We start from the raw sequence: 19,813 nt of genomic DNA, 5'->3' as shown, positions 1-19,813 counted from the left end.
CTTTGCCCTTTTTCCTTTTTCTGTGTGTGTGTGTGTGTGTGTGTGTGTGTGTGCATGTGTGCGTGTGCTTGTGTGTGCTTGTGCTGGGGCTTGAACTTGGCCTAGGTGCTGTCCCTTAGATTTTTTAGCTCAAGGTTAGTGCTCTACCACCTGAGCCATAGCTCCAGTTCTGGCTTTTTGGTAATTAATTGAGGGTAAAAGTCTTAGGGGCTTTTCTGTCCCAGCTAGCTTCTAACCACAATTCTCAGATCTTAGCCTCATGAGTAGCTAAGATTATAGATTTGCACCATTGTTGCATAATTATTTTGTCAAGTTTTCAGAAAAAATGAATATATAAACGTATCTATTCACATCCAACCCTTTATGTATTCGGAGTTACCTATTATGTGCACATGTGTGTAATGAGGTAGTTGATCCCTTTGACTAGGAAATACATACACACATGCCTATAGGTTGTACATGCTGCCTACAAAATACATACACACATGTATGCACACACATCTACACTTATGCACACACATATTTTTCCTGGGTACTTAAATAATATAATTTTGTTACTAAGGGTTATACAAAGGGGTTACCATTTTTTAAAGTCAGGTAATGGGCAATGTCACTCCTTCCTTCACTTTTTGTGATTGTAATTCAAGGATTAAAAATAATAAGTGGTCTTAAAATGCATTGGGTTATTGTCATTTAGTTATGCTAAAATTTTATCTCCTCAATTCAGTTGGAATAATTTCATTAGCAGTGCCCTAAGGAAGAGGATATAGGGTTGAATTTTCTTTTAGTGAATTGCCTAGCTACATTGGATCCAATTAAGTTTTGCATATGTTATCAGTGGCATTAAATGCAACCAAGTGTGGTGTTAAGTATATTCAGATGCATTCCATCAGTAAAAGGAACTTCTACTTAATACATATTGAGCTACTAAACATAAGGAATATAGGTCTTAAAAAACAGTGCATCTTACTTGAAACATTAAATGATCATTTAAATGTATTTATAATATTTGTAAATTTTCTCCTTAAAATGCTTTTAGAATTTAGGTAAGAATACTATTTTATGAGACTGTTTAAAATGTGTTAGTAGCCTCGTAATAAATAATTTCAAGTACTTCACCTTTGATAACCCAACAACTTGAAATGAGTATTTCTGTTTTTCAAGGGTAAAAAATTAAGATTTTTAAAAAGCCACATAATAAGGAAGTGAAGTTGCATTTAAAGGGTACTAACTCTTTTTGTTTAAAATCTAGTTGAAAATTATAATGGTTTTTATTATTATTTTTTTGTCGGTCGTGGGGCCTGAACTCTGGGCCTCCGTGGTGTCCCTCAGCTCTTCAGTTGAAGGCTAGCACTCTACCACTTGAGCATCAGCACCACTTCTGGCCTTTTCTGTTTATGTGGTGCTGAGGAATGGAACCCAGGGCCTCATGCATGCAAGGCAAGCACTCTTCCACTGAGCCACCTTCCCATTCCCTTCTTATGGTTTTAGATAGATGTGGGGCAAACATAATAATTTTATGTCCCATTCTAGTCAAGAATAAAAATATTTTAGAATTTAAAAAGACAGAAATTTTTATTTCCTTGAAAGCAAAATCCCAAACTGTTCAACTTCCAGGCAAAAAACCATATACCAAAACTAGTGTTAGTGATCTAGAGTGCTATGAAAATGGCTTGGCCTTTGCTTGTAATTCTTAAAGTATAGTTTTGGTAATAAGTTGGCTGATTTGTAAGTTTATTTTTCTTCCAATCAGTATGTAAGGGACAGGATGCTGTGATTCTATTCCTAATCTCTATGGAGTTCCTTTCAGTGGAATTTGAATTTTTTTTTTGCATGACATTATTTAGGAATCAATATCTCTGGGATACTAGCTGAAAAGTTATGAAATTGTAATTTTATTTATGTTTAACATTTCAGGTATGCTATACCCCCTGAGCATGGGAAACGACTTGAAAGACTAGCCCAAGGTAAAACTTGCTTTCCATTTCTTGTCTTGATAGGTTCTGTTGTTGAGGAATTTTGCAGTAAAGAATACCACTGTTACTTTTATTCTTCTATTAACTTTTAAACGTTTCTCCAATTGAACAGTTTTAATTTTTTTAACATAATTTGTGAGTTTCTTTTCTGTAACATAATCTTCATTATTTTTTCCATTTGGCTACTTATTATTCATCAGTTTAATATATTAATCAATACAAGTTGTAATTTGTAATTAATACAAGTTTAATGCATATTCTCTCTCTCTCTCTCTCTCTGTCTGTCTCTCTGTCTCTCTCTCTCTCTCTCCTCCCTCTCTCTCCTCTCTCTCCTCTTACTCCTCTCTCTCCTTTCTCACCAGTCCTGGGGCTTGAACTCAGGGCCTGGGTATTATCCCTGATCTCTTTGTGCTCAAGACTAGTGCTGTAGCTGGATGCCGGTGGCTCACACCTGTAATCCTAGCTACTCAGGAGGCTGGGATCTGAGGATCATGGTTCAAAGCCAGTCTGGGCAGGAAAGTCTGTGAGACTTTGATCTCCAATAAACCACCAGAAAACTGGAAGTGGAGCTGTGGCTCAAGTGGTAGAGTGCTCACCTTGAGCTGAAATGCTGAGTGACAGGGCCCAGGCCCAGAGTTCAAGTCCCATGACTGAAAAACAAATGAACAAAGTCCTATTTAAAAACAAAACAAAAACTTAAAAAAAAAAAAGAGAAAAACTAATGCTCTACCATTTGAGCCACAGTACCACTTCCAGTTTTGAGTGGTTAATTGAAGAGAAGAGCCTGGCAAGGAGTTTTCTGCCTTGGCTGGCTTGGAAATATGATCATCAGATCTCAGCCTTCTGAGTAGCTAGGAAGGATTATAGGTGCCTGACTCACTGAGCTGCTTTTGCTTGGGACTAATATTCTACCACTTGAACTATAGTGCCACTTCTGGCCTTTTCTGTTTAGTTGGTACTGAGGAATTGGACCCAGGGCTTCATGCATGCTAGGCAAGCACTCTACCACTATGCCACATTCCCAGCTTTTTTTTTTTTCCCTGTCTTTAAAATTATTTATTAAAAGCGATTATGTCTCTAACTTTTTCTTCTTTCAAATTATATTCTTCCAAATACTACTGCTACTTTTATGCTTCTGTATTATTTCCCCAAAGGATTGTTTTATATCACCTCTGACACTCAGCTTCTCTGTGGCCCGCTGGGCATGGGACTGCCCTTAAGGAAGAATAAAGGTGAATGTCCCTGGGTAGCTCTAGACACATGAGAATATGTCTTCTTGGATGGACAAAATTAACTTTACAGTAATTTGAACTTTTTCTTCTTTATGGTTCTTCATCTTCATAAAGACCAGAATGGTTGCACCCTCTGCTTGCTTGTACATGCAGAGTTCAGCATATATAGTTGGAGCACAAAGTGCACTGCATCTGTATTTAAGAATTATAGTAATTATAGCAAAAGCAGCCACCATCTTTCTCTCTCTTAAGCCTTGCCTTTACCTAACTACACACATGGAGTTCAGTCAGACCCTGCCATCTTTACTAATCATCTTGAAGAACATGTATCTTATTAATGACTTACTTGTAGAGAAAGTAGTGTTCTATTAGAGTGACAAGTGTGAACAACATATTCTGTGTTTAGCCAGAAGTGTGTCCTGGGTGAGCAGTGCCTTTCTTGTGAGGCACTGATCTACATTTTATTGGGTTTACCTTCTTTTAGGAAAGGACTCCCCCTCCCTTTTTATATATGCTTTCATTTAATAATGAAATAAGGACACTAAGAAACCCTATTGTTTGACTAAACAGTTCTGAACAGAAATTGTTGTTACCTTTCCCCAAATGATAGGAGAATATTAGAACAGTTAGAGTATCATATTTGTAAGCAGCATTGCTGTAATTTTGGCAAGCTAATAACTATAAAGCCCCAATGGTTTTTTTTTAATGTAATACATTATAGTAATAATAGCAATGTAATTGTAATCTTGAACTTTGCTAGGAAGTATCTTCATGAATATTAAGGTGGACAAATCCTGGTTCTGGGTGATGGATTAGAGCAGAGTTTAGAAGATGATTACTGTAATCCTTAAATATATAGGTAGTGAACTTTGTGCTTCAACTGTGTAGTCAGCTCTTCTCTAACAACTGTTCCACCATTTTCTATTAACCTCATCACCAGAGAACTTTTAAAATGAATCCAGTATAAACTGTGAGCCGTGTTGAGCCACCAGCTGAAATTTGTCATATAAACTGCCTATTAATACTTTGAAGCAAATTATCTGAAAATGACATTCCAGGAAAATGGGTACCAATTTTTTAATCAATAAGAGGTTAATAAACTTGAATGATGAACACAGGTTTTAAGCTAAAGCTGTTTCACAGCATTATTTTCAGAGATGAGGTAGGAAAAAGCCCTACAAAACGGTGGAGGATTTGTATCTACTGACCACATGCCAGTCAGATTAATTGAATTCTCCTAAATAATTAGAATGATGAAATAATGCAGCAAATGTGATGGAGCATTATAGGATGTCTAGGTCAAGGCAGCACTTGCTACATAAAATGAGAAGTGGGCTCAGATGTTTCCCATTACCTTGTCTGCACATCATAATTATCACACTTGCCTTTTATGCTTGAATGCTTTCATCTTCCTTTCTATTGAAATCGTGATTGACTAGGGCACCTACAGATATTTTATCAGAAAATATCAGCCTGAATCTAATAAAGCCAGGAATTTGATTTTGCCCTTCAACTGCTTTTTCATTTATACAGGTTTTTTTCAATATCATGTAGACATAAATATAATGAAAAATCTCAAGTGAATTGTTGCAATTTTATGCAAGTTATGTTTGCCTACAATACCATTGCATTCTTTCTAACTTTTGGTTTGATCCAATTGAGTTACAAATATGGAGAATAGAGGTATAATGTTAAATCTTGAATAACAGTTTGAAAGATGTTCAGTTTTTAAAATGTCTAAATCTCATCTGTTTTTAGAATTAAGACAGTATTTTTGCTGTTAAGTTAAGCAAAGTAAATGAAACTAAATTGAGAACAGATAAAATTTTTCTGAAAGAGTATATTCCATTTGTATTGTGAATATTTGAAAAAAATTGTAAATGACTTTTATGATAATGTTGGTTACTGAGGAGAATTTGTATTTAGGATGTCCTGTCAATATGAAAGTGGGTATGGCTATTAGGAATCTTGTTTCAAGCAAAAGTACAGAACTGAATTTGTTCTTATATTAACTTATAACAAGTAATTTAATTTTGTCAGCTTATATAGTTTGAAAAAATTAGCATTTTTTTCCTATGGAGACTTTATTTGTTGAATTATGCATGCTTGCATGAATGTATGTGCATGTATCTGTATATATATATGTATATGATCTTGGTATGTTGTCCAGGCTACCCTTGAATCTGAGGACTCTAATTCAGCTTCCTAATTAACTGGAAAATAGCATGCATCACTATGCTGAACTGTCTCCTTATTTACAAAAGCAGAACAGTAAAAGGACAGAAGATCATTGCTATGAAGATTAATTTATTTTTTATTTTATAAGCATGCACAGGTGTGCATGTGTGATTTTATTTTATTTTTTAATTTTTATTTTTTATTTTTTTGTCAGTTGTGGGGCTTGAACTCTGGGTTTGGGCACTGTCCCTGTGCTCTTCAGCTCAAGGTGAGCGCTTGAGCCACAGTGCCACTTCCCGGTTTTCTAGTGGTTTATTGGAGATAAGAGTCTCATGAACTTTCCTGCCTGGCCTGGATTTGAACTGCGATCCTTAGATCTCAGCCTCCTGAGTAGCTAGGATTACAGGCATGAGCCACCGGCACCCAGCGCATGTATGATTTTAAATGGCCAGTAACCTTTACTTTAATCCTATGGTGTAGGAAGTTAGCCTGATTTGCAGGAATCCTGTGCTGGGTGGAATACAATTGGAATTGTATGGATTCCCTGAAATAACATTCAAACATGTCTATCTACAGATTTCTTGGAAGCCAACATTAAGTACCGTATAAAGGTTTGGCCTAAAAGAGAACATGTATATAACTGTAAAGAGAATTGGGCAGCAATAAATGATAAATCCTTGTAATTTTATGAGCAGACTCTAAATTGACCTGTTTTCACACCTCTCTCTTGGAATTAGGAAAATATACTTTTATTACCTCTTAAGATGGTAAATATTCCCTTAAGCATTCATTTAGTTGATGGTCTGAAGATATATTAAAATGTCTATCTGAAAGGCTTATAAATAAAATGCTCCCAAACAATCAATCATAAAGGCTCCCGTTAAGCATAAATAATGAAGAAGTCAGTGATGGATGCTCTGCCTTCATGCCTAACCTCATGCCTGAGGCATGAGAGATCAATGAGTGGTATGTTGGTATGTTTATTTGCAGCTAATCATCATCTGGGTCACTTTAAGAACAGAAACAATCCCTAAACTTAATTTCTATGTAACTTGATGTTAGTAATATTACTATTTTTAATTGTGTTTGGATATTTTTATATCCAGTCATGTTCCTTAGTAGTTCTGAGAAGTAGTAACAGAACAGGGAAAAATAATTCAGGAAGAGAATGCTGCCTATCTGTGAGGAACTCTGTAGAAAAACAAAGATACTCTTACTTCTCAGACTGGGATTGGGGTGACATTTTTTTAAAATAAATTTTTTATTGTGAAAATACTGTACGGAGGGGTTACAGTTACATGAGCAAGGTAATGAGTATGTTTCTTATCCAGCATTATTGCCTCCTCCTTTGTATTTCCCCTACCATCTCCCGTCCCTCCCACTTCCTCAACTACCCCCTCCCCACACTGTCCCCAGCCTAAATTGTAAAGTTAGTTTTGTTCGTTTGTTTTTTTCTTTGGGTCCAGTCATGGGGCCTGAACTCTGGGCTTGGGCGCTGTCCCTCAGCTCTTCACCTCAAGGCTAGCACTCTACTACTTGAGCCACAGGTGCCACTTCTGGCTTTTTTTTTTCCTGCTTATGTGGTGCTGAGGAATTGAACCCAGGACCTCATGCATGCAAGACAAGTGCTCTACCACTGAGCCACCTTCCCAGCCCTAAAGTTAGTTTTTCGACATAGAGTCTTGTACATCTCTTGGGGTGACATTTTAATTAGTTTTAACTATTTGTCCAAGTGAACTTTGACCTAGGGAGTCTTGAGTAATGTGTACATTTGTAGTGTCCATGTGACATATCAAGGGTTTATAAGTGAGTGAAACAGAGTGCCTTCAGGCCACTATCTGTTCAGTATCAACTCTGGGTTTAACTCAGTTTTCTGCCAACTAGCTTGAAATGGAAACCACTCTCACACAAGGCACCATGTTGAGATAAAAGGCAAAGCAATTCCTTGGAAGAAGCCCTATTCCTTTGATCCCAAATATCCATATATAAATTTCATGGCCTTTCTGTAGAATTCTAAGTACAGATGGATGGGTGATAGGACACTTGGAGCAGAGAGAAGCCTGGGTAGAGATAATCTATGCGTTCCTGTATAAACAAGCACAGTAACTGTAGGAAACCCAGAGATGCCAGTGGGAGTGTGAAATTCTCATGTCAGCCTCTTATGTAGGGATGAAGATTAAAGTTTTTAGTCTTCATTTCACATAAGGTAGCTCATTGGTTCATACATAAAGCTCACTAAGAACTTTCACATGCAAATCAATGTATCTGTATCTGAAAGCATTTCCCATAGAAGCAATCTACGTATGGTAGCTAGGGCTTTTCCCCCCTCTATTTTAATTGACAGTATTTTTTAAATTTAAATTTTATTGTAAAGGTGATATAAAAAGGGGTCACAGTTACATAAGTTAGGTACTAAGTGCATTTCATTTTGAACAGTGTTACCCCCTTCCGCATTTTCTTCACCTTTTCCCTTCCTGATGCCCCTTTTCCCCAAATCAGATAAACTTATATACAAGACAATGGGTACAGAAATCAGAAACAGTGACAAAAGGGAATAAAATAAGGAACAAAATGAAATGAAAACAAATAACTGCAAACAATAAAATAAAAACCTCTTGTTTCTGTTTCTTGGAGTTCATTTTGATAAGCAACATTTTGAATGGTTATATGCACATAGCTATTGAGCCACTGTGATCCTCTCCTAAGAACATCTTCCTTTGTTCTCATTGTGTGAATGTTTAGAGTGCTGTTTAATCATGTCCAAATGTAATTACTTGTCTTTTACTATCCATTGGATTTACTTGTAGATTTATAGACACATTCTAGTTATTACAAATGAGGGAAACAATACAGCCTGTGTTTCTTTGGGTCTGGCTTACTTTGCTTAACATATTTTTTCCAAGTCTTTCCATTTCCATTTCCATTTCCATCACTCTTTCTTAAGGAAGCATAGAATTCCATTGTGTGTATATTCCACATTTTTTTGATCCATTTATTCACTGAGGGGCATCTGAGTTGATTCTATATCTTAGCTGTGGTAAACAGTGCTGCAATGAACATGGTTTTGCTAGTGCCATTAGTGCAGGGTGGTTTGTGATCATTTGAGTAAATGCCCAGGAGTAGGATTGCTGGGTCATAGGGAAGCCCTATGTTTAGTCTTTTGAGGAACTTCCATACTGCTTTCCAGAGTGGTTGAGCAAATTTACATTCCTACCAACAACATCTGTTATTAATAGTTTTCTTGGTGGTGGCCATTATATCTGGGGTGAGGTGGATCAATATGGACTGAGGTCTAGTAACCCAGATGAATGTGGAGGACGCAGTTAGTTGATTGGCTATGTGAAGACTGACCAAACTGTTAGCTCCCTTTGAAAATGTACTAAAGGATTAAATCCATTGCTCTGGTTGTTTATAAAAAGCTATTGATAGAGTTTTCTAAATCAAGAAGGAAATGAATACTTCAAACCACTTTCTCCCATTTCTGGCAAGGATGTGGAAACAAAAGAGATGTTCTATCGGAGAATTTGCTTTCATTTCTTCTCTGAGGAAGTTAAAAGAAAAAGACACCAGGCCATAGATGTATATTTCCATTTTTCATTTTTCATAGAACTAATTTAGTACCTCTGAGGTAAAATATTGCATTGTCATCTTATTTGAATAAATAATTTTCCTTTTTTGTGCTATAATTATATTGGCTTCCTTCACATCCTTGCCTACCTCAGTGTATAAATAATTATTATTTTGTTTGGATTTTTATTTTATTTCATTTTATTTATTTATTTATTTTTTGGGTCCAGTCGTGGGGCCTGAACTCTGGGCCTGGGCGCTGTCCCTCAGCTCTTCAGCTCAAGGCTAGCGCTCTACCACTTGAGCCACAGCGCCACTTCCGGCTTTTTTTTTTCCTTTTTGCTTATGTGGTGCTGAGGAATCGAACCCACGGCCTCAGGCATGCAAGGCAAGCGCTCTACCATTGAGCCACCTTCCCAGCCCCTAAATAATTCTTGTTTGGTAATTGTTACTTGATTTTTTTTTTTAACTATGTTAAGTACTACTCATTCTAATAGATTTTAATTTAAATATGAACTGCTGAATTCCATTTCATGATGAGTCTTTAGATTTGGCTTTTCGAATAAAATTTCTAAAAATAAAAAAAGTTTTCCAAAATAATGAGACTATCAAGAAACTAAACTGCTTATACATAAATGAATTCAGAAGGTCATGTTTATTCTACTAACTTGCCGCAATTTCCACAGATGCTGAGATGTCTATAACTGGTGACATAGAATATTCTGATGGGGCTGGGAAGGTGGCTCAGTGGTAGAGCGCTTGCCTAGCATGCCTGAGGCTCTGGGTTCAATTCCTCAGCACCACATAAGCAAAAAGAAAAAAGCTGGAAGTGATGTTGTGGCTCAAGTGGTAGAGCACTAGCCTTGAGCTGAAGAGCTGAAGGCCAGCCCCCAGGCCCAGAGTTCAGGCCCCACGACCGGACCCCCAAAAAAAAATCCCACAGAAAAACAAACAAAAACAACAATAACCAGCTTGTGCTGACTATGAGGTGTTTTTCAGGATAATGTAAAATATAATTCTGACAACATGTGAATATAATTTTGAACCATTGTGAAGTTCTTAATAATAGACTGCAAATTACCTTCCTTTGGTGATTTTCCAATTTAAATTAACTTATGACCAGTCACCACATTGTTCAGGTCCTGATTACAAATCCATATCAAAGGAAAATTAAATAGACTCCTCTGTCTTCATTGATTTTAATTTAAAACTTAATTCGTTTAGTGCTGCATAAAGTTGCAGACTTGAAAGGTTTGATAGATACACTTGAGTTGTAGTTTTTAAGTATTTGCATGGGTTGTGCGTTTGGGAACTGCCCAGGACTGCCTTACCCTCTCTATGTGTCAGATAGCATATTATTGTGTATCTATTGTGTATCTTATTACCTTTATATCAGTGTGGCAGCTTTTCTCTATTAAAGTTTTTTCCCCCCCTGTGTTATGACTATTAGCCACAAGCTCAGGGCGGTGTCAGATTATCACATAGGGCAAAACCACATTTTTATTCCTGTGGAATATTGTAGTACAGAATATTCCCCCCCCCCCTCTCTCTGTTTTAAATACAATGATTCTTTGTACCTCATTTGCCCTTTCTTTCCTTCCTTCTTTTTTTCCTTCTTTCTTCCCTTCCTCCCTCCCTCCCTCCCTTTCTCCCTTCCTTCCTTCCTTCCTCTCTTTCTTTCTTTCTTTTTCTTTCCTTCCTTCCTTCCTTCCTTCCTTCCTTTCTTTCTTTCTTTCTTTCTTTCTTTCTTTCTTTCTTTCTTTCTTTCTTTCTTTCTTTCTTTCTTTCTCTCTCTCTCTCTCTCTCTCTCTCTCTCCCTTCCTTCCTTCCTTCCTTCCTTCCTTCCTTCCTTCCTTTCTTTCTTTCTTTCTTTCTTTCTTTCTTTCTTTCTTTCTTTCTTTCTTTCTTTCTTTCTTTCTTTCTTTCCTTTCTCTCCCTCTCCCTCTCCCCCTCCATCTCCCCCTCCCTCTCCCTCTCCCCCTCCCTCTCCCTCTCCCTCTCCCTCTCCCTCTCCCTCTCCCTCTCCCCCTCCCTCTCCCTCTCCCCCTCCCCACCCTCTACCTTTCCCCCTCCCCACCCTCTCCCTCTCCCCCTCCCCACCTCTCCCCTCCTCTCCTCTCCCCTTCCCCTCTCCCTCTCCCTCCCCCTCCCCCTCACTGTGAGCTGCTGCCTTAACTACCCCAGGGTGATATCAATTAAAGCTTTTAAACTTACTAAAATATTCCTGGGAAATGCTATACCAGATGAAGATGACTCATGATTAGTTAATGAGTTCTGGTGATTCTTCACCAGAGTAGTTGTGTTTGAGTCAGTTGTGTGTAGACAACACAGAGTAAAACATGTGACATTTCCAACTGCTTTCCCTTCCCCAGCAGCATCTGTGCTTTTCCCCTATCCTCATCTATAGTGTTTTCCTGGATTTCTCCACTGACTTGCCTGTCTCTCCTCACTGTGTCATGTTTGTCCACCATCTCCAGTGAGCTTGTCTCCCTACCCATTAAGGAAGGGACAAGCACAGCTTTAGGCATGCTTGTTTTAATTTTCTTCCTGAAGGAGAGTACTAAGAGCCTACCTCTGACAGAGTTGTATAGTTGAAACCGGTGATGGAGAAAGTGACCATATCCTCATGTCTAATACACTAAAGGAAAGTTGCTGCAGGTCAGCTTCCTACTGTAATCCTCAAAAATACTTCTCTCAGGATCCTGAGGTACATTGCCAATATTACATGGGTAGTAGCCAGAAGGATCTTTCTGGAAATTAGTAACCATGGCTTAAAAAGAAGACAAAAACCATGTGTGTGTGTCTGTGTGTATATGTGTGTATATGTGTGTATGTGTGTATTTAATTTTTGTGCCAGTCCTGGGGCTCTGCGCACTGTTCCTGAGCTTCTTTTGTTCAAGGTTAGTGATCTACTTGTGGCTTTTTGGGTGTTAAATTGGAGATAAGGGTCTAATAGACTTTCCTGTTTGGGCTGGCTTTTGAACCTTGATCCTCAGATATTTATTTTTAATCAATTCATGATAATTATATATCTTCTAAGATACTATGTGACATTTCAATATATGTGTATAATTAATATTGGTCAAGTAAGGACAGTTGATATGACTTCACTCCAGAATACATTGTTCTTTATATTTGAGACAATAAAAATCCTGACTATTAACTATTTTCAGATATTCAATTAAATGTTGCCATCCACTGTTATCCTTCTGTGCTTTAGAATATTAAAAGCCAGTAGGAGTTGGTTTGAAAGAGATGAGAAGCAAAGAAAGTTGGGAAACTGCTTTGTGTGTTATATGTAGGGTGCAGTGTGTGTGCTTCTAGAACCATCAGTTTCTGGAGTCCCCAGTGAGAGACTCACATAACTTGCTTTGATGTTTTATCTGGTTATCAGATACAGTCACATTGAATACAAATGTGTTTCAAATCCAAAATGATTTCTGAGGCTTATTAAATTTATATTATAGAGACCATTATTGGTAAATCTTGATATATAGTTTAATTTTGTTGATATAAATAAGGATTCCTTAACTTTCTTTTTTGCTTGTAGTATTGGGTTCTGAATTCAAGCACTCATACTTGCTAGATTGATACTCTACCACTTGAGTCATGCTGCCAGCTCTGCTTTTTGCTATTTTATTTTGGAGATAAAACCTAGTTAGCTTTTCTGTCCGGGCTGGCCTTGAATCATGATCTTCTAGATTTTATCCAGATATGATCCATCAGTACCCAGTTAATTTTTAAGATTTCTGACATTGTTTTAGTAAGGAGTTGGTCTATAGATAATAAAATGCAATTCTGTGAGAACATAGGAACTTGAATATATGAAAAAAGATTGACATTTCATTTCATTTGACATAATGTTTCTTTGATTTCTTGTCTCCTTTAGGATTTTTCCCAAGCAGCTCCCAAGGTTGTGATGCATTTCTTCGCCACAAGATGACATTGATTTCTCCTTCTGTATTGAAAAAGTATGGAATTCCCTTTGACAAGGTATGTTGGTGTTACTTTTCACAAATTGATTCTATTCTTGTGTTTAATTTGTATTTAATAAGACTTTTATATGGAATAATGCATCTTTAACTTTAGGTTTTTTAGGATGCAAACAGAGAAATTCAAGTTTTTTTTTTTTTTTTTTTTGGGTCAGTCGTGGGTTGTGAACTCTGGGCCCTGGACACTGTCCTCAGCTCTTCAGACTTGAGCCACAACACCACTTCTGGTTTTCTGGTGGTTAATTTGAGATAAGAGTTTCATGGACTTTCCTGCCTGGGCTGGTTTGGAACCAGGATCCTCAGATCTGAGCTTCCTGAGTAGCTAGGATGAGAGGTGTGAGCCACCAGGGCTTGGTCCCGTATTAAAGTCTTTTATATGAGTGTATACTTTATCTGGTCTATTTTTTAAAATTGGCTTGTATTATTTGGAGGGGGAGGTCACTGTTATGTCTTCACATGATTACACTCTATTCTAGTCAATCTCACCCTCTGTCACACTCCTTGTCCTCTCTACAATAATATCACCAACAGATTTTCTTGTTTTGTTTTCATAGTTGCAAATAATCCATACCAACAGTATTCAATGTCCTTTGTCCTCCACTGCAAATATAATCCCCTAGTGCTAGTGTTTACCCACTTAACATCTATTTCTCTTCCCATCACTGCCTTCCCCCAATGATCAACAGTTTTCATTGAGTTTCTGCATGTTATCCTCATGTATACTTGACATGAATTATAGTTACTCACCTTCTTTCTTTTTCCATTCTTCTCTTTCCTCCTCACTAGTTTCTTAGCTTGATTCATGTTTTATGTCTAATCATATAAGGAATTCTATATATGGTTACCTATTTATTATCTTTCTGTCTGTATGTCTGTCTATTTTTCTGTCTGTCTCCTTATCTCCCTATGTACTTGGCCAAGAGTAGGTATGTATCTTTGATCATTTTTTGTTTTTTTTGTCAGTTGTGGGCTTGAACTCAGAGCCTGGAGACTATCCCTGAGCTCTCTTGCTCAAGGCTAGTGCTCTACCACTTTGAGCCAAAAATCCAGTTCTGGGTTTTAAGTGGTTAATTGGAGATAAGAGTCTAATGGACTTTCCTGCCCAGGCTGGCTTTGAACTGCAGTCCTCAAATCTCAGCCTCTTGAGTATGATTACAGGCAAGCAGTGCCTGGCTCCTTGTTCTGCTTTTGAAAAGGAATTTGGAGCAATTACTATTAGCAGAATGGTTAGAATTAATGATTACAGTATGGCTGAGTTGCTTCTAAACACATTTGATGTAATACATTATGGCTAAAATTGTCTGATAATTTGATAATCATATATAGAGCATTTCAGATTTAATATTAAGTTCTGAAGCAGTATTAAGTCCTTTAAAACTTAGTAATACTAGAGGCCTTGTTTTTTTTTGGTCCGGTCATGGGGCCTGAACTCTGGGCCTGGGCACTGTCCCTCATCTCTTCAGCTCAAGGCTAGCACTCTACCACTTGAGCCACAGCACCACTTCTGGCTTTTTTCTTCTTGCTTATGTGGTGCTGAGGAATTGAACCCAGGGCCTCATGCATGCAAGGCAAGCGCTCTACCACTGAGCCACCTTCCCAGCCCTAGAGACCTTGTTTCTCAGTTCAGCTTCTTCACATAAAAATCTCCAAGCTTGGTAGGGTGGCTCACGCCTATAATCCTAGTTACTTAGGAGGCTGAGATCTGAGGATCATGGTTCAAAGCTAGCCCGGGCACTCTGTGAGACTCTTATCTCCAATAAACCACTAGAAAAACCGGAAGTGGTGCTGTGGCTCAAGTGGTAGAACTCTCGCCCTGAGCTGAAGAGCGTCAGGATAGCACCCAAACCCGAAGTTCAAGCCCTACAACTGAAAAAAAAAAAAAAGTTCAAGCTCTGTTATAATTTTGACCCAATACCTACTACAGGCCCCACGACTGGACCCCCCTCCCCCCCCAAAAAAAAATGCTTCTAAGGTAGAAAACAGCAAGGCCTTGTTTTTTTTTGGGTCCGGTCATGGGGCCTGAACTCTGGGCCTGGGTGCTGTCCCTTAGCTCTTCAGCTCAAGGCTAGCGCTCTACCACTAGAGCCACAGCACTACTTCCGGCTTTTTTCTTTTTGCTCATGTGGTGCTGAGGAATTGAACCCAGGGCCTCATGCATGCAAGGCAAGCGCTCTACCACTGAGCCACCTTCCCAGCCCCCCTTAGAAGCATTTTGCATATGACTAAATCTATCTTCAGGGCCTTAGGTCTTTATGGGGCCTTATTTTGGTAGGAGGGCTTTGTTCAAAGTTGGATTTTCCTAAGTGCTGATAATCCTTCAGCTTGAGGCAGTCTCCTGTGCCCTAACAAAGTGTTTGTGTGCAGTCATGCACGAGACACACTGTCCCTGTAATGAGCATGCTTTTTACTCATATACTTGTAGCCATTTCACTGTGGAATGGCCTCTGCTGGTGGCAGGCACACACCATCAAGTGTAGAGGGCAGAGGCTGTGTCTGTAGTGGGGCCAATGCCACATAGGGGCTTTGCTGCACCTGCAGACACTTTTTTTTTTGTCGGTTGTGGGGCTTGAACTCTGGGTTTGGGCGCTGTCCCTGAGCTCTTCAGCTCAAGGCGAGTGCTCTACTGCTTGAGCCACAGCGCCACTTCTGGTTTTCTAGTGGTTTATTGGAGATAGAGTCTCATGGACTTTCCTGCCCGGGCTGGCTTTGAACAGTGATCCTCAGATCTCAGCCTCTTGAGTAGCTAGGATTACAGGCGTGAGCCACTGGTGCCTAGCTGCAGATACTTCTGAGCAGCAAGCATTTGTGAGATTCAGATGCATCATCGTATCATCTCTCTTCCTGTATCTCTGTCTCCCCTTATTTCCCGTCCTCCCCAATATCCCTGGGGAAGAGAATGGATGGAAGCCAGGGCCTTACACATGCTAGACAAGTGCCCTACCACAGTGTTACATCTATAACCCCACCAAGTGCTTTGAGGTGGTTAGTGTTAGCTTCATGAACTACTCTACTTAGAAGAGCCACAGTATTGAAATGCAACGTTAGGAAAACCTGTATCTACATGACAGAAGTAGTGGACTATTGTCTTCTAGGATAGACAGTTCTCCATAGGTTAGAGCTGGTTTAGGTACTAGCAGTAATTTTAGGATTGGTTAGTCTTTGGAGAAAGGTTATATGACGCAGAAGGATTGTTGGGTTTCTGGTTTATTCTTGGTTTATAGCACATAAGTGTTCTGAGCTTTATTTTCTTCATCTGTAAAATGGGGATAATATCACTATATCACTGTTTGAAAGAGTTATTGTGAGAAAGAAAAGAGAAAATGTATATAGAGTGCTGTCTCATATGTTACTTTGCAGCATGTTCTTCCCCTTAAACACAGCCATGTCCCTCTCAGGGCAGAGCATGTAGCTAGTACAAACACTTTTCCCCCCTCCTTCCTTTAATCAATTGCACAATTCATATATATTCTTATGAAAAATAATGCCTATAGATTACATGCACTTCCACAACTTCTTTTGTGATTTGAAATGACTATTAGCCTTCTAATAAAATACACTGTTCTGTTCTTACCAAACTGTACATAACTGAATACTGTATATTGTGTAATATGTATTATATCTCAAAGAAAATGGATAATTTTCTTTTTAGTCAGAATAATTAAAAGTGTACGTTTAGCTGAGCATGGTGGTACATACCTGAAATCCCAGCACTTGAGATTCTGAGGAAGGAGGATGATAAATTTGAGGCCATTTGGGGCTGGGAAGGTAGCTTTGGTAGAGTGCTTGCCTAGCATGTATGAGGCCCTGGGTTCGACATAAACAGAAAAAAAAGCTGGAAGTGGTGCTGAGGCTCAAGTAGTAGAGCACTAGCCTTGAGCTGAAGAGCTGAGGACAGTGCCCAGGCCCAGAGTTCAAGCCCCATGACTGACCTTCCCCCTCCCCCCCCCCCCCCAAAAAAAAAAAAATTGAGGCCATTCTGGAACACATAATGAGTTTGACACCAGTGTGAACTACATAGTCTCTTTCTCAAGAAACATACACAAAACAAATAAGTATGGCTTTAAACTTTTATTTTACTTAAGAAACTAGTAGAAAATAATAACTCTGAATGTGAACCAATAACATGAATTAAGTATTGTAGAAATCTATTAGGAAGTTTTCTTCATTGTCCAAATTCTTTGCATATTGATGATAGTACTTTATGCCAATTTAAAAAATTCAGAGAACTCTCTTGGGGTTGAGGGTTAGATACATGCAGCATTATATTAAATAATGGAAAATGATGATTAGATCACTCTACTTGAGGGCAATAAATTTGTAATTTAGTTAATTTCTAACAAAGAAATAGCATTACTTTTTTGGCTTTTTTCTATAATTCATGGCATTTTTTGGCTTGATGATTATAGAGAAACAAACATCTTCATTCTAATAAAGTAGCAATAGAATAAATATGTTTTTCATATTTCCTTTAGATTCAGACATATTTATTCAAGTTATTTTCATTATATTCATAAACACACTGACATGCATACATATATTTGAAGAATTCCTTGAACAGAAGTTTACATGGTAAATGGAACGCAGTTAATTGAATGTTCTCCAAGTTTTACAAAGGAATAATGTAGTGAATGCTATCAACTTTACCAATAAGAATTTACACTAAGCCGGGTGCTGTTGGCTCATGCCTGTAATCCTAGCTACTCAGAAGGCTGAGATCTAAGGATTGTGGTTCAAAGCTAGTCCTTGTAGGGAAGTCCGAGAGACTCTTATCTCCGGTAAACCACCAGAAAACAGGAAGTGGTGCTGAGGCTCAAGTGGTAGAATGCTCACCTTGAGCTGAAGAGCGAGGGCCAGCATCCAGAGTTTAAGCCCCACGACTGCCCCCCCCCCAAAAAAAATAAAAAGAAAAAAAAACAAGAAAAGAATTCACATTACAGGTTGTGTAGCATGCATTGTCAATATCTCTATAGCTCTAATCTCACTTATGCCAGTTGTGATGCCTTTTATACATAAACCAAGTAATGCAAATTGTTAAAGTATTAAAATATGTATGTTGATAGCAATATGAAATTAATTTGAATGCCTTCTCAAATAAAATATATCTTTGAGTGTAGTCGAATGGTTGAACTAAAGTATCAGAAGGTCCCATCCTGTTTACAAAATTCTTTTCAAAGTTCCCTGAAAAACCACTATTAATGAAGTTGAGCACTGGTTGCTCAAGAAGTAGAGCACTAACTGAGCAAAAATGCCAATTGAAGCTGGGCACTGGTGGCACATACCTATAATCCTAGCTACTCAGGAGGCTGAGATCTGAGGATCACAGTTCAAAGCCAGCCTGTGCAGGAAAGTCTATGAGACTCTTATCTCTAATAAACTACTCAGTAAAAGCCGAAGTGGTGCTCTGGCTCAAGTGGTAGAGTGCTAGTCTTGAGAACATAGAGGCTCACGGATAGTGCTTAGACCCTGAGTTCAAGCACCAGGACTGTTTCCCTCTTCCCCCCAAGTGAGAAAGTACTGAGTTCAGTCCTCAGTACCAGCACAAAAACAAAAGCAAAAAACAAAAAAATCTTCACTGCCAATGGGTTAGTACAGAATTTTGGGGAAATTCTTACATATTAAAATATTTTTGATATAACATGTTGCTTTGTTTTCTTTGTATTGAAATATATTAATTGTATTCACAATTTGGCAAGGCTTATTGCTGGAGAATATTACCTATATTCTGCCCTGCAGATAACCCAGGAGGCTGGGGAATTCATGATCACTTTTCCATATGGCTACCATGCTGGTTTCAATCATGGTTTCAACTGTGCAGAGTCTACAAATTTTGCTACTGTCAGATGGATTGACTATGGAAAAGTTGCTAAATTGGTAAGTTATATCTCAAAAATAAGGCATAAATTAAATGTATATTTTTGTTATTATAGTGGAAAAACTAAATCATTGAGGCATTTATGTTTTTATATCATTCACACTGTGTGCCTCTCACTACAATAGTTTTTCAGACTAGATATTTTTATTGTACATAGGCTGAGTTGCTACTTGTAGACATGCTTTCCTGTTTTGAGATTATTATGGGACAGTTTACCCTGATAGATAATTTCATGCAATGGGTGTTTACTTTCTCTTATGGCAACCAGTTGCTTTTCTGCATGATTTTCTAATGACTCTATGTTAGGTAGACTTGGATCACTTCTTGTTCATTCAGTTCATGGCTTAGAAAACAACTATTCACAGAAGGAAGTGACTGGTAAAGTTTTAACAAGAAGTTGAAGGAGGATAAAAAGAAATGACTAAAATTGTCCTCAGTGCAGAAAGTAATAATGTAGAACACATTTCTATTTTCCTGTTATATTTGATACAAAATTCTATATTTCTTGCCCGGTGTATTTAATTTAGTTCACATACTGTGTATTTTTATCCACAAATAAGAACTTCTATTAAATTTAATTGCCTTTCCCTGTGGTGTTAAACAGTGGACATCTTCAAAGCAATGGTGGTTCCTATTAGATTTGCTTCCTTTCCTGTGGTTTTTAAGACAAGGCTGCAGGGGGACGGAGTGCAGCTTCTTAGTGAAACTACATTTTCCAGAGTATCTAAAGTTGATGTAGATTCAGTGAAAAATAATAAGTTTATGTGACCTTACCTTTACTTCTTTAAGGTACAACTGAATATCATTGGCTCTATAGGTAAAACTTGTATGTAAAATATTTGGGTGGTTATGGAAGATGACTCCAGGTTTAATCTACATGTATAGTTGAGAAAAATTATTGCTTTCTGGTAACCCAGGAAACATTTGACTGAATTATTGATAGAAGACCCTGCTATTATAAGACTTTTGCCACTCTTAGTAATTCCTATTTATGAA

At 38.0% G+C, this 19,813-nt stretch overlaps 1 protein-coding gene across 4 annotated transcripts in view; it reads left to right on the top strand.

Moving 5' to 3' along the window:
• The window catches only part of Kdm4c (lysine demethylase 4C), a 315,679-nt gene that overhangs the window by 75,843 nt on the left and 220,023 nt on the right, over window positions 1-19,813 (top strand). For all 4 annotated transcript variants that reach the window (XM_070033227.1, XM_070033229.1, XM_070033228.1 and 1 more), the window contains 3 exons: window positions 1,918-1,967; window positions 12,843-12,946; window positions 18,679-18,816. In XM_070033227.1, coding sequence (XP_069889328.1) covers window positions 1,918-1,967; window positions 12,843-12,946; window positions 18,679-18,816 — 292 coding nt within the window. The remainder of the gene's footprint in view (window positions 1-1,917; window positions 1,968-12,842; window positions 12,947-18,678; window positions 18,817-19,813) is intronic.

The sequence above is a fragment of the Dipodomys merriami genome, unplaced genomic scaffold (assembly GCF_024711535.1).
Source record: "Dipodomys merriami isolate MVZ:Mamm:240054 unplaced genomic scaffold, mDipMer1.0.p SCAF_22, whole genome shotgun sequence".
Taxonomy (NCBI): Eukaryota; Metazoa; Chordata; class Mammalia; order Rodentia; family Heteromyidae; genus Dipodomys; species Dipodomys merriami.
This window is presented reverse-complemented; position numbering and strand designations above follow the sequence as displayed.